This window comes from Phaenicophaeus curvirostris, chromosome 2 (assembly GCF_032191515.1).
Source record: "Phaenicophaeus curvirostris isolate KB17595 chromosome 2, BPBGC_Pcur_1.0, whole genome shotgun sequence".
NCBI lineage: Eukaryota > Metazoa > Chordata > Aves > Cuculiformes > Cuculidae > Phaenicophaeus > Phaenicophaeus curvirostris.
Genome location: NC_091393.1, coordinates 3,125,072 through 3,138,000, shown reverse-complemented (window position 1 = coordinate 3,138,000; position 12,929 = coordinate 3,125,072). Strand labels below are relative to the sequence as shown.

Below are 12,929 nucleotides of genomic sequence, written 5' to 3'. Positions count from 1 at the left end.
CTCTTTAAGTAATACAGTGTGTTCAATAATATTTTTAGAAAAAAGTTTATGCTAACTGTTTTTTTGATTTTTAAGAATGTTAGATGAACGCTGTTTATAGCTTGCTGATGGTTATATCTTGTTCCCAGCTGGAATGCTTTTTCGGGGGTAAAAAAAAAATCTCTGCTGTTTGCTTAATTGTACTCCAGGGTGGAGTTGGGAATGTGTCAAGAAGTAAGAAAACATCAGCTTTAATAAGCATACAATGCAATTTAACAGTTCATAAAACAGTAAAATTTAATCCCAGGGTGAGAGATTTATTAAATCTCACTCAGCAAAATTGTTCTGTGGGATGTGTTAGCAAATGAGAATTAAGTGAAATTATTTCAGGGGCAATAGATTTTATTACCCGAGGAGGGGAGGAACTAGTTTTGCAAGCCATTTCTTCTTAATTTCATTCACTCATTATAATTGCCTTGAATAGGAGAGCTTTCTGTGAGTAGCAGTAGTATGTTTGGTCTCCGGAGTTTGGGTGCATACTACTACATTTTTCAAGCATCATCTAACTGAAATATCTTCTGCTGGTGGTCTTATGCAGCAATTCTTTTAATGATTGTTAAAGATTTTTAAATCTAATGCAACTTAAGAGTCTGTCTGTAAGATAAAATTACTCCTATTAATTTTTTCCATTTCACCAATATATGTGTCATGCTTATTTATTTTAAGCAAGGACAAGCATGATGACAATTGCTTTGTGGTTGTAAAATGAGTATAGTATGGCATGATTTTATTGCAATGCAAAACCGTCTTTTAAAAAATTTATCACACAGTGCATAGAGAAGTAGTAAAGGGTATAAACTTAACATATATTTACTTTGATATTCAAATTTTCCTGCAATATATGTATACAAAGAGAGATAACATAGTCTTGTGCCTTTTACAGACCTGTGCGATAACAAATAGTTCATGTTATTGGATATACTTCTTATATGAATATCTCCTTCAGACTGTTCTTTAGGTTTCATTTGTCTTGATGTATATTTCGCTATGTGATTAAACACAAACCCTTTTATCCTTTTATCTGTTCAATCTAAACTTTTGACTGCTTTATCTTTGTGGTGCAATTTCCACCTATGCTGTCTTGCTATGTATATGACCAGAACCTTGTAGAAGTTTCTAAACATGATTATTTTTTACTTTATTATTACAGTAACTCATATAGAAAAACATCCCTCATATATGTGTATGCATAGAACAGAAAATAATGTAAAATTTTAGGAACTGCATTTCAAACACCGACTGGAAGCAATGGAATATATATCTGTCCCATTAGCCTTAGACTGTAATCAGAACAAATAAAATAACAGTAAATAGATCCATGGAGTTGTGTAATACTTCTAGCACCCTTTCTGACAAATCATTTTTGAAAACAGGAAAATACTCCAGGTCATAGTGGTTAAAATAAGACCATACAGGCCATGGATAGTTCAGTGTTTTCTCTTCATCTTCTTATCCAACCATTCTTTGCTAAACATTTGATATAAAAAAAAAATAATAAAGAAAAGTTGCTTTCCTCAATATTAATCTATGGTTCTAGACCTTCTTGGAAAATCACTTTGTTGTGTAGATTTGTAGCTACCTATAGTTTGGAGGTGGCTGATCAAGGGTATGGGTGAATCAGATTTCAGGTTGGGTAATGTTAGCAATGTAGCACCACACTATATGAGAATTTTCTTGTGTTACTAGTTTTTCTGTTTTCTGGCTTAAAATCACATTGTCCTAAGATAAAATTTTCTGACCAGGCAACAGTAGAATCGACAACAAAGAAACTGCAGATTTTTGTAAGTAATCTTAGCTTACATTTATATGTACACTGGCATAGTTTCTGTAGTTCATACCAGTACTTTTTAAAGGTATCTCTATCCCTCATAAATCTAACTAATAATAGTCTGGATATATTGAGAGTTGAGAAAAAAACCCCAAAAAACCAAACCAACAACCTGACTTTGCATCCAGTGTTCCATCCAAGACATTACAGTTGTGTAAGAAATAAAACGGAACTTATAAGAGGCAATGGATAATTAAGTCCTTCTGGGACATAACTTGCCTCATGTATTGAGTCCTTTTACCAAACGAGAACATTACATTCTCATTACATTCTAAACTCTTGCAAGGACACATACCATAAATATAAGCTCAGCAAAAGAATCCTGCTGGAGTATGAAATAAGCATGTTAACACTTTGTAAAACCAGTGACCACTGTCGGTCTGAACTAGGTTTGTTTCAGAACATACTGTTTTCTGAGATGGCTGCCTGTGTAGCTAATGGAAATTCAGTCTGTAAAAAAATGATATTTTATGATGAAATAACTTTCAGAGTGCAATAAAGACTTGACATGAATTGCTTTTAACAAGAGAACTCATTTCCACGGAAATGGAAACTGTTCTTTCACTTTTATGCACTTATCTGGATAATTTTGTTATGGTCACCTGGGAAACAAATGTAGATACACATTTGCAACCATTTTCATTAATTTTTATTTAATTTTTGATGCAGCTAATGGATTAATCCTCAAAAAAATAATTCAGGCCTTATTTTATATAAAACACAAAATTCTTCAGGACACAATAGTGACCATCAGGCACTAGGCAAAACTCTGAACAGTTTGGCCTTTAAATGTAGTTTGACTTATTTCACAAGGGCAAAATTTGACTGACTAAAGAGAGGAAGACAGAGATAATATTGAAGAGAATAATGAGCTGCATATGAAAAATGTTATGCTGCTTAATGTAGTAGCACTTATTCAGATAATATACAGGTAAAGATAGCATAAGAGCTACAAAGTAGAAAAGCATACGCATCTCTACTAATCAAAGGGAAATGCTTGGCTCATGCAATGCAGTATTTCAAATGAACATCTTCCCTTGAAATGAGCATATGCCCTTGAAATTGTTAGTGAATCAATTCAGTTTAACACAGAATTGACTAGAGAGTCAGAATATTGTGTTTCAAGGTTAAATTTTAGTTCGGTTTTGTTTTGCATAAAACAATTTGTTTGCTAAAGAACTGCATAAAAAATTAGCAAAGTATTTGTCTTTTCATAAAAATCTAAGTACACATAATTTATGATATAGTTGTAACGTTATACTAATTATAGTAGTGATTGGTAAAGGCAGATTCAGATGTCCAGCTTGTAATAGGACACAGCTTGTCAACTGAGTTATAGAATATTACACTGTTGCATTTTCTTTCACATCTGCTTTCTCTTTGAAAAAATATATTTTGGCATCTTTTCGGAACCAAATATTGAAAAATTTATTGTGGATAATCCTTAAATTGTCTAGAGAGTTTCAAGTTGTGTTATTGACGAGTTATATCTGAATTTAATTCTGGGACACATTTTGAAGACCTTCTTTTACATAAAAACTTTCACTTTTTTCCCCTTTATTTCTTTCTTTCAGAGTTAAAGGGACATTAATATGCTTTTACTAGACATGACTTGGATGAATAACTTCAAGTTCAAACACAAAATACAGACCACTGTAAACAAGTATATATCATACTTGCAAGGAGCTTGTCTTTATTAATATCTTATACCTAGCATAAAATCATTTTGCAAATAAATAAGGAGCCTAATACTCATAACGATAATCCTTATATTGTTAGGAGGACAATGTAGTCAGCTAACTAATCCTTTTTTAAAACAAAAAAAACCCAAAACAAACACCTCTTACTTTCATGACTCCTTTTCTGTAGAAAAAATTCCCTATATTCACTGAAGAAAAATGGCAGAATGAAGAGGGTAGTTGAGAGATCTTGTACGTCACAGATTGTAAACGTAAAAATCTTCTCATCTAGGGAAAATAAACTACTAACATTACAAATCTCTCTTCCTTTTCTGATGTCCAGCTGGATCAAATGCTAAAGAATAAAAAGTTGATTGTTTAAGCTTCTCTTTTCCATTGACATTTTTCATATGTCACTCAATGTAGAAAATTCCTTGGTGTTTTCAAGTACTTCACAGAGAACCTTTTAAGTGAAAGAGCATATTTCTTCATAGAATTTTATTAGTAATAAATTTAATTAAGGGGAAAAACAATCACATTAGTTTAATTTAAAATTTAATTGAATACCTGAGGGTTTTTTCCTGCATTCAAAGTGTTTCTAATCATCTGTATTTTAGTAATTGAAAGTTATTCCAGATCATGCCAGATTATGTTTGAGAAGTATTCTATTTCTGATACAGCTCATAAAGAAACAGAATTAGCATAGCAATCCATCTTAAATAAATGTTAAACTTCAGGAGTGAGTGAGTGGCTGTGTGTGCTTAGTTACTGCCTAGGGTTAAACCACAACAGAGGTGAACAGAGATGTCATATAAAAACATTAATGCGCGAATAAAGTGCACACATCCCATGATGATTCAATGTCATTAAATGTGGAATCTTCATTCTTTTTAACCCTTTATAGTTAATTAGGGACAGGTGTTTCAAAAACAGTATATTTGTGGAGTCAGCTATCAAATGACATCAATGAACTATTACGTACTGTGAATCTGAAGATGGTTATGAAGACCATGATTCCTCTGTTCTGTTAGCTTGCTTGGATTTGATCTATATGTTGGAGTGCAAGCCATTTCTCACTTTTTTAGAAGGTCTTAAGATACATACCGAGATCTTAGGTTGCAGCTGTCATGCATAAACAGCCTGCTTGATTTCAGGATTTTCACCTGATTCTTATCTAACCTGCTAATCGTGCTGAAGATCACTGAAAACCATACCTTTTAGAAGTTATAGAAAGGGCAGAAAAACTTGACAGAGAAGCAGTTTGTCAGTTCCATTACATAGGTAAGATTTCTTCTAGGCTGAGAACCAAGCTGTAGCAGGTTTCTTCTGTATTAGCTTTGCCACTGTATGTTAGAAACCAGTAAAAACCACTACCCCAGCCTCCTGCCCCAGCTCCAAGTCCCCAGAACTTTCCCCCCGCACCCATACAATATTGGTTAACCAGGATAAATAACTGTGTGACAAAAATCACATGCCTTGACACCTTTGGATGTGTTTGGGGGAGGAGATTGAAAAGATTATTTCACTCTGATGAGGACTGGGGAGAATCATAGAATCACCAGGTTGGAAAAGACCTATTGGATCATTGAGTTCAACCATTCTTATCTGCCACTAAATCACGTCCCTGAGCACCTTGTCTACCCATCTTTTAAATACCTTCAGGGACAGCGACTCAACCACCTCTCTGGGCAGCTTGTTCCAGTGCCTGATGACCCTTTCTGTGAAAAATTCTTTTCTGAACCTCCCCTGGTGGAGCTTGAGACCATTCCCTCTTGACCTGTCCCTTGTCACCTGGGAGAAGAGGTCAGCACCCTCCTCTCTTCAACCTCCTTTCAGGTAGCTGTAGAGAGCAATAAAGTCTCTCCTCAGCCTCCTCTTCTCAAGGCTAAACAATCCCAGTTCCCTCATCCGCTCCTCATAAGACTTGTTCTCCAGCCCCTTCACCAGCTTTGTTGCTCTTCTCTGGACTCACTTCAGAGCCTCAACATCCTTCTTGTGGTGAGGGGCCCAGAACTGAAAACAGGATTCGAGAAGCAGTCTCACCAGGGCTGAGTACAGAGGGAGAATAACCTCCCTGGACCTGCTGGCCACTCTGTTTCTGATCCAAGCCAAGATGCCATTGGCCTTGTTGCCCACCTGGGCACATTGCTGGCTCATGTTAGGTCAGCTGTCAATCAACATCCCCAGGTCCTTTTCCTCTGGGCAGCTTTCTAGCCACTCTTCCCCTAGCCTGTAGCACTGCATAGGGTTGTTGTGCCCCAAGTGCCTTGTTGAACCTCATGTCATTGGTCTCAGCCCAGCGGTCCAACCTGTTTAGATACCTTTGTAGAGCCTTCCTACCCCCCAGCAGATCTACACTTCTACCCTGCTTAGTGTCGTCTGCAAACTTGCTAAGGGTGCACTTAATGCCTTCATCCAGGTCACTGATAAAGATATTGAAGAGGACTGGACCCAGCACTAAGCCCTGAGGGACACCACTTGTGACTGGCCTCCAGCTGGAATTAACATTAAGAATGACTGAAATGTACTGAGGAGAAATGTATAGTGTCCAACAGAGTTTGAAATAAAGATTAAACACAGAATGGTGCATTCTCTCTGTTTGAGATATATTGTGATTGTAACCATGTCTCTGGTTAAGGTGCTGCCTCTGAGTACTAAGAGCTTTCTGGTTATTTGACAGTCAACTGCAAAATAGACTTATGGTCACGGATGTCTGTTGCCTGACATGTTAATCCCCTAAGTCAAGCTCATTCTATTTTAATTTAATGAAAATTTTTGTAGCTTCTATATATTCTTTTTAATTTTGTAGTTGTAGAAATATAAATGACAGTGTCGTGAGCAGTATTTCAGATGAGTTTGTCTGTATCCAAGCAAGTATTCATAAACACTAAGAAGAATTGTGAATCCAGAAAAACCCACAATCCATAGTTCATAAGCTGTATCAAGACACATTTGTAAAATACAACATAATTAAAATATTTATACAAGTTGACTGTAACAGTACTAATCTCATTTTTCAATAAAATTATTTTCTTGTATTACGTGTACTTCACTGAAAAGAAACATTATAGGAATTTTCTATCTGAAATTCAAGAACCATTTCTTCTTCTGAAGTTTGTACCTCCTCTTCCTTCCAGACTGCTAATCTCTGTTTAGATGAAATAAAGAATCCTACAAATTGAACCTGGGACATTTCTTCCCTGGTCCCCAAATAGTCTCTTGCTGAAACCTGCAATACTTCCTGTACCACAAACCTTAGTTCCAAAAGTGGGACCTAAGGAAGAGAAAATGGTATGTACAAAGGGCAGTGAAACAAAGTTGATCAAGCCTAATGAATGAGTGTGGAGAGTGAGGCCAATAGCTATAACTTCCTGCTCTCTCTCAGAGGAATGGTGATGTGACCAACTAAGAGCAGAGCCTAACCTCACAATTGGACTATACGCATTATATCTTTTCTTGAGTTCTGTGCTGTATATTCTTTTGCAATAAAATCAATAATTGCACCCAATGAGTGCTATATTGAATCAGTAAACTGATAATTTTTTTGAGTATGTGGTTCTATCCGTCTTTATTCAGTATAAAATTTTAAGATAACATTTAACTTTAATTATCTGATACAAGGTGGATGGTGGAATCTCATCCTACGTAAATGAGGGATTTATCTTTCAGAATCTAAAAATTAAATAGGGAACTCAGTTTCTAGCCAGTGATTAGTTTATGTGGTGTGCATTTAAAGGAATATTCACCAGTCAGATATGAAGAATATTATCAGAATCTGAATTACTTCTAAAACAGCAGCGGCTTTCTTAATGCTTTCACTGGAGTTGACTGTTTTGTCATCCTACAGATTTCCAGCTCAGGGACTTACAGAATTTGACAGAAAGCCATGTTACTCTGCATCTGGCATAATGTCCATTTGATTCCTGCTGCTGAGTCTTACAATTTCCATGTCCAAACTCATATCTAATTAATCCATTAATGCTGTTTTTGAACTTCTGGTTGCTTCTTAATGGGCTGCTTTTGCTGAAGTCTGACAGCAATTTCGGTTTTCCTTCATTGATGGAAAACCTAGATTTTTAGAAGTAAAGATAAAAAAAAAATAGTTTGTATTTCTGAACCAGACTGATGTGTCGTACTTATTGTACAGTTTACTTAAATAACTGTTATCTAGACTCCAACTACTGCCAACTGCTGCTTCTAGAATATTAAGCTTTGTATGATGCTTATTCAGCATGTCATTCCAAATTTTTGGCGTTGCTACCTCCTTGTTAAATATCACTTTGCCTTAAAAGCATGTTAATGTCTTGAAGACAATGAACAATTTGGCAGAAAATAAGTTTTCTGACTGATTTGGGGACCCTGCATAATCTACTTGATGTCTAAGATCATTCAAACCTATTAGACTAGCTATTTTAAAATTAGGATTTGTTTCTCTTTGAATTTTGAGATCTCTCCTTGGGAGTTCCATTTAAATGTAAACATATATTTTCCCCTTTAGCAGTAGCCTGTGAGCTATAATGGTAGAGCCTTTTTGCATTTTTATGTTTAGTTTTATTGTAAAGAGCCTTGGGATGCATTTGCATGAAAGGCACTATATAAGCTCATTTTGAATTGCATTGTATTGTATTGTATTGTATTGTATTGTATTGTGACAAGTGCAATAATCACCAGGTTTCCTATCCATTAAAGAACTAATTTCACAGCTCACTAATTATGTGAATGGGAAGGGGAAATAGGTCTTTTTTCTCCAAGGTATATCGAGCAGATTGTATAGTGTTCATTTCCACCAGCTAACTCTAAGGTCCTTTCTCTTTCTCTTTTTTTCCTTTTGGTTCCAGTGCTTGCCTCTGTTTATCAAATAGAACAGGAGAGATTGTCAGTTTCTTGTACTGCATGACAGTGTGTACGGAGAGGCTGTCTTGGCCCTTTGCTAATACAACATTAGTGAACACATACCAAATCTAAACAGCCTATGTATTTAGGGTGGGACATGAAAGCCATTAAAAACAACGTGCATTTTACTGCAATAATAATTTGCCTCTGATTTATAGCAGATACCGCTTAGACCTGTCATAGGGATTTAAACTGACACCATAAAATGTTATTAATGAATCAGCTGGGTACCTTTGGGACTGTATCTAGCCTGTAATCGCAAACCAGAGAAACATTACATCCTTACCCTGTGCATTTTCCTTCACAGGTAAGGTTTTGCTACTTTGCTAACCAGTTTTTAATTTCACCTCACTCGTGGAAAAATGGCTTCAATCAAATATTCATACAGTGATTTATATAGCCTCCTAATGCTGTCACATGTTTTTAATTTGCATTCATGGTTCTGATTTCATTCCAATTTCAGACGGATGCAGCACTAATGTATGATGCAGTTCATGTGGTGTCAGTGGCCGTCCAGCAGTTCCCACAGATGACTGTCAGCTCACTACAGTGTAATCGCCACAAACCATGGCGCTTTGGGACCCGCTTTATGAGTCTCATTAAGGAGGTAAGTCACTAATAAAGTTTCCTGCCTTATTACTTTCCTTTATTCCAACTCCATTTTCTTCTTTTCCCACTCTACTTGAATTCTGCCTTTTTTTTTTTCAATAGATGAGTATCTCCCAGCTTGCTATGTGTAAAAAGATGAGCAGGCAAGACATCGGTTTTATCTGAAAACGGGTTCCTGATGTATTAGTTGGACAAAAGAAATAAAACTTCTGTTTGTAGACAGTTGGAACTTTTTTCACATAACCCCCAAACCCCTGAAATCCCAAACCTCAGACTCTCCAGAGTCCAGAGAAGAGCAATGAATCTGGTGAAGGGGCTGGAGAACAGGCCTTATGAGGAACAGCTGAGAGAGCTGGGGTTGTGTAGCCTGGAGAAGAGGAGGCTGAGGGGAGACCTCATTGCTCTCTACAACTACCTGAAAGGAGGTTGTGGAAAGGAGGGTGATGGCTTCTTCTCCCAAGTGACAGGGGACAGGACAAGAGGGAATGGCCTCAAGCTCTGCCAGGGGAGATTTAGGCTGGACATTAGGAAAAAATTTTTCACAGAAGCGGTCATTGGGCACTGGCAGAGGCTGCCCAGGGAGGTGGTTGATTCACCTTCCCTGGAGGTGTTTAAGGCATGGGTGGGCAAGGTGCTAAGGGGCATGGTTTAGTGTTTGATAGGAATGGTAGGACTCGATGATCTGGTGGGTCTCTTCCAACCTGGTTATTCTATGATTCTATGATTCTCAGCAACTAAATATTGGCATAAGTTCAAAGGGGCCAAGAATGAACCTGGTTTTAATTTTTTTTATATTTTTTTTTGCTACAATGAATTAATATTTGTGGCCTTGGTGTCCTAGTATGCTGTTTAGATACTGATAGTGATTTAAAGTAAAGTTAGGAGATTTAACATGCTAAAGGTAAACATGGTAGAGTATTCAAGTCTCCTGTACTGTAAGTAACTCCTACTGTTTCTCATTTTAGGTAAATTATTTAGATAGAATGAATAACTGAAGTTCTTGTTTTGACAGAAGTAAAATTCATTCATTTGGGGCAAAAAAAAAAAAAAAAGTGGAGGTATTTATTTAGAGAAATTGCTTTTTTTTTTTTTTTTCCTTCTCCATAGGCCCATTGGGAAGGCCTCACAGGCAGGATAACTTTTAACAAAACCAATGGCTTAAGGACAGATTTTGATTTAGATGTTATCAGCCTCAAGGAAGAAGGTCTTGAAAAGGTATGTAAGATGTTTACCTTCAAAGTGATGGGGTAAAAACCCCAAATCCCATCTCCTAGAACCAGTAGCTTTCTTTTTTTAGTAACATTTCATGTATTACAAAAAATATCTACCTGTTCTCAACTTGATATCTTGTTTCAAAGTCTTCTAGTAAAAGCTGTTATCTTGATTTCTGACAGTTTATAGCCTCTTAGCTGTGTGCTTCTAGCCGCATTTTTAGATTCAAGAGGACTGGGGAAGAGTGAATAGATGGACCTGGAGTCGTGCATTAATATACTTATTCTTCAGTCTATCATTTGTTTAGTTTTAGTTGATTCCAATCACATTGCCTGTTCTCATGTGTGAAGCTGTGGGTATGTGTATTAGTGTTTTCTTTAAATCTTACCAATTCAGGAAGAATTACCTCAAACAAGATGAAATAAAAAAGATTCATTCTGGCAATTTTCTGTCTTTTAAGAGGGAACTTTGAAATATTCGGTGAAAAATTACTCTAATCAGCACTCTCCATCCTAGATAAAGGTCCAAGGATGCATCATAATTATTGATAAATATTCTACTATATGAAACTCTGAACTTTTTTTAAAAAAATATTGTCCATATAAACTATGTGCATTTTTCCATATTCAGATTTTGAATTATTATCCATTCTGATTAACAGGTCTGATATTTTTACTTCATTTTTATTTTTTGGCAAGTACTATTTTCCTAGAGTATTACTCTTTCACAATATCAAATAAGGTAACAGTGTTACCTTAGAAATTTTAGTGATATTTTTGTACTGAAGCTGAACCTCATGGAAGAGATCAATCCAGTTTCAATTACATGAAGAAACAGCAGGGACAGGCTTAAATTCCAGTCTTTATCACTTTTTATTATTCTCCTCTTCTTTGGTTTTCTTCAAAGTAAAGTAAACACTATAATTACCATAATTAACAGAGTATTACAACTAAAAGTTCTCAATCCCTTTACAATGTCTTAATTATGGTCAAACTGTAAGACTGAACATTTTAGATTTCCTAAAAACCTTTTAAGTTACCAAATGACATAGTACTAAAAGAGTAACTGCAGAATTTTTTTTTTGGTAGTAAGCTTTGGTTTCAGTACTTTAAAATGACGTGTTAGATGTTATTTATTGTATTTCTGAGACATCCTTGTTCTCCTTTCTTCTCTTTGTGATTTCTTTTGTCAGTTTATAAGGTACTGAGTGTCTAAAATTAAAGAATCATAGCCATTTAAAAGACTTCTTGGAACTGAGTGTTATGCAATGAAGAAAGATAAAATGTTGCTTTTTTGTGGAACAGAAAATCATAGAAAAAGAGAACAAACTTGTCTTTGCTCTGTTACAGCTTCTGCTGTATTCTCTGTTTTAGAAATGAATCTCTTTTTATTTAACCCATACTGAATTGTATCCCAAACTTACTTGGCAGCCAAACTGCAGGAAATCCTTTAGAAGTCTATGAATGTTTTCTCAGGAATTAGTTTGAAAGATTATTTTTTTTTAAGTATATGTTCATGTATATACATCTATACATACCTACCTATATATATATGAGCAATAAAACTTCAAAGAACTCTTTAATTACCTACTAGATTTAATTTAAAAATATCTTTACCTTATATTATAAATATCGCTCAGTATTTGAAATGATGTGTAAAATCCTTTCTAAAAACAAACAAGAAATATTTGTGGAGAATTTTTAGACAGTGGAGTAGTACAAACATACTGACATCTGAAAATAGATAGTCATATTTACTGCTTGACATTTTAGTTATAGTGATGAAATTGCAGACGAATGATGTAATCATAAGCCTTATCAATTAGGACCTGAGATTGTTCTTCTCCTGAATCTTGAAGGATCACCTTGGAACTACTAACTTAGATAAAAATCCTGTTCACTTTACTGGAATAAGAATTTCAATGTCTAAAATGTCTTAAGAGCTACATCTTGAAATTTATCTGCAAATCAATTAAGTTACTACATTTAACCCACTTTCAGACTTCCCCATTGCATTTTCACCAGAACATCTTTTTGCTCTGCCGTTCTCTCTGACCACAGAAAATGGTAAATCCTTCTCTATAGACAATGCTCTTTGCTGATTTTCCATCCAACTTTTAAGTTATCTTCAGCTGTGGTTTGTCCTGAAGAATGAAAGTTAAATGGAAAATTAAGTATTCAGAGTAGCTTTAGATATTCTATGCATCATTTTTACTCTTAATGTTATGCTTCACAAAATACACTTTAAGATATTTTGAATTGTGTTTTAAAGAAGCAGTCTTGTCATGATAGAATAATGAAATGGGGTTTAATAACACATATTAGCAATCTTTTTTTTTTCCTGTAGCTATTTATTTTTTTAATTGATTTTTTTATTGATGCTACAATATAACTAATGGTCAATTCACACAGTTTTTTACTGTTTTATAGGTTGGAACTTGGGATCCATTGAGTGGTCTTAACATGACTGAGAATCAGAAAGGAAAACCAGCAAACGTCACAGATTCCCTGTCCAATCGCTCTTTAATTGTTACTACCATCTTGGTAAGGAATTACATTTGAATTATGCTATACTAATTAGAACAGTAATGAACACTTAGTAGTATATGTTACAGTTACTTAGAAACTACTGTGTCATGAATGAATTTGAGTTGTTAAGATAGTCACGGA

At 35.3% G+C, this 12,929-nt stretch overlaps 1 protein-coding gene across 3 annotated transcripts in view; it reads left to right on the top strand.

Moving 5' to 3' along the window:
* The window catches only part of GRIK2 (glutamate ionotropic receptor kainate type subunit 2), a 394,676-nt gene that overhangs the window by 213,784 nt on the left and 167,963 nt on the right, over positions 1-12,929 (top strand). For all 3 annotated transcript variants that reach the window (XM_069851131.1, XM_069851128.1, XM_069851130.1), the window contains 3 exons: positions 8,903-9,046; positions 10,156-10,263; positions 12,690-12,803. In XM_069851131.1, the coding sequence (XP_069707232.1) occupies positions 8,903-9,046; positions 10,156-10,263; positions 12,690-12,803 (366 nt within the window). The remainder of the gene's footprint in view (positions 1-8,902; positions 9,047-10,155; positions 10,264-12,689; positions 12,804-12,929) is intronic.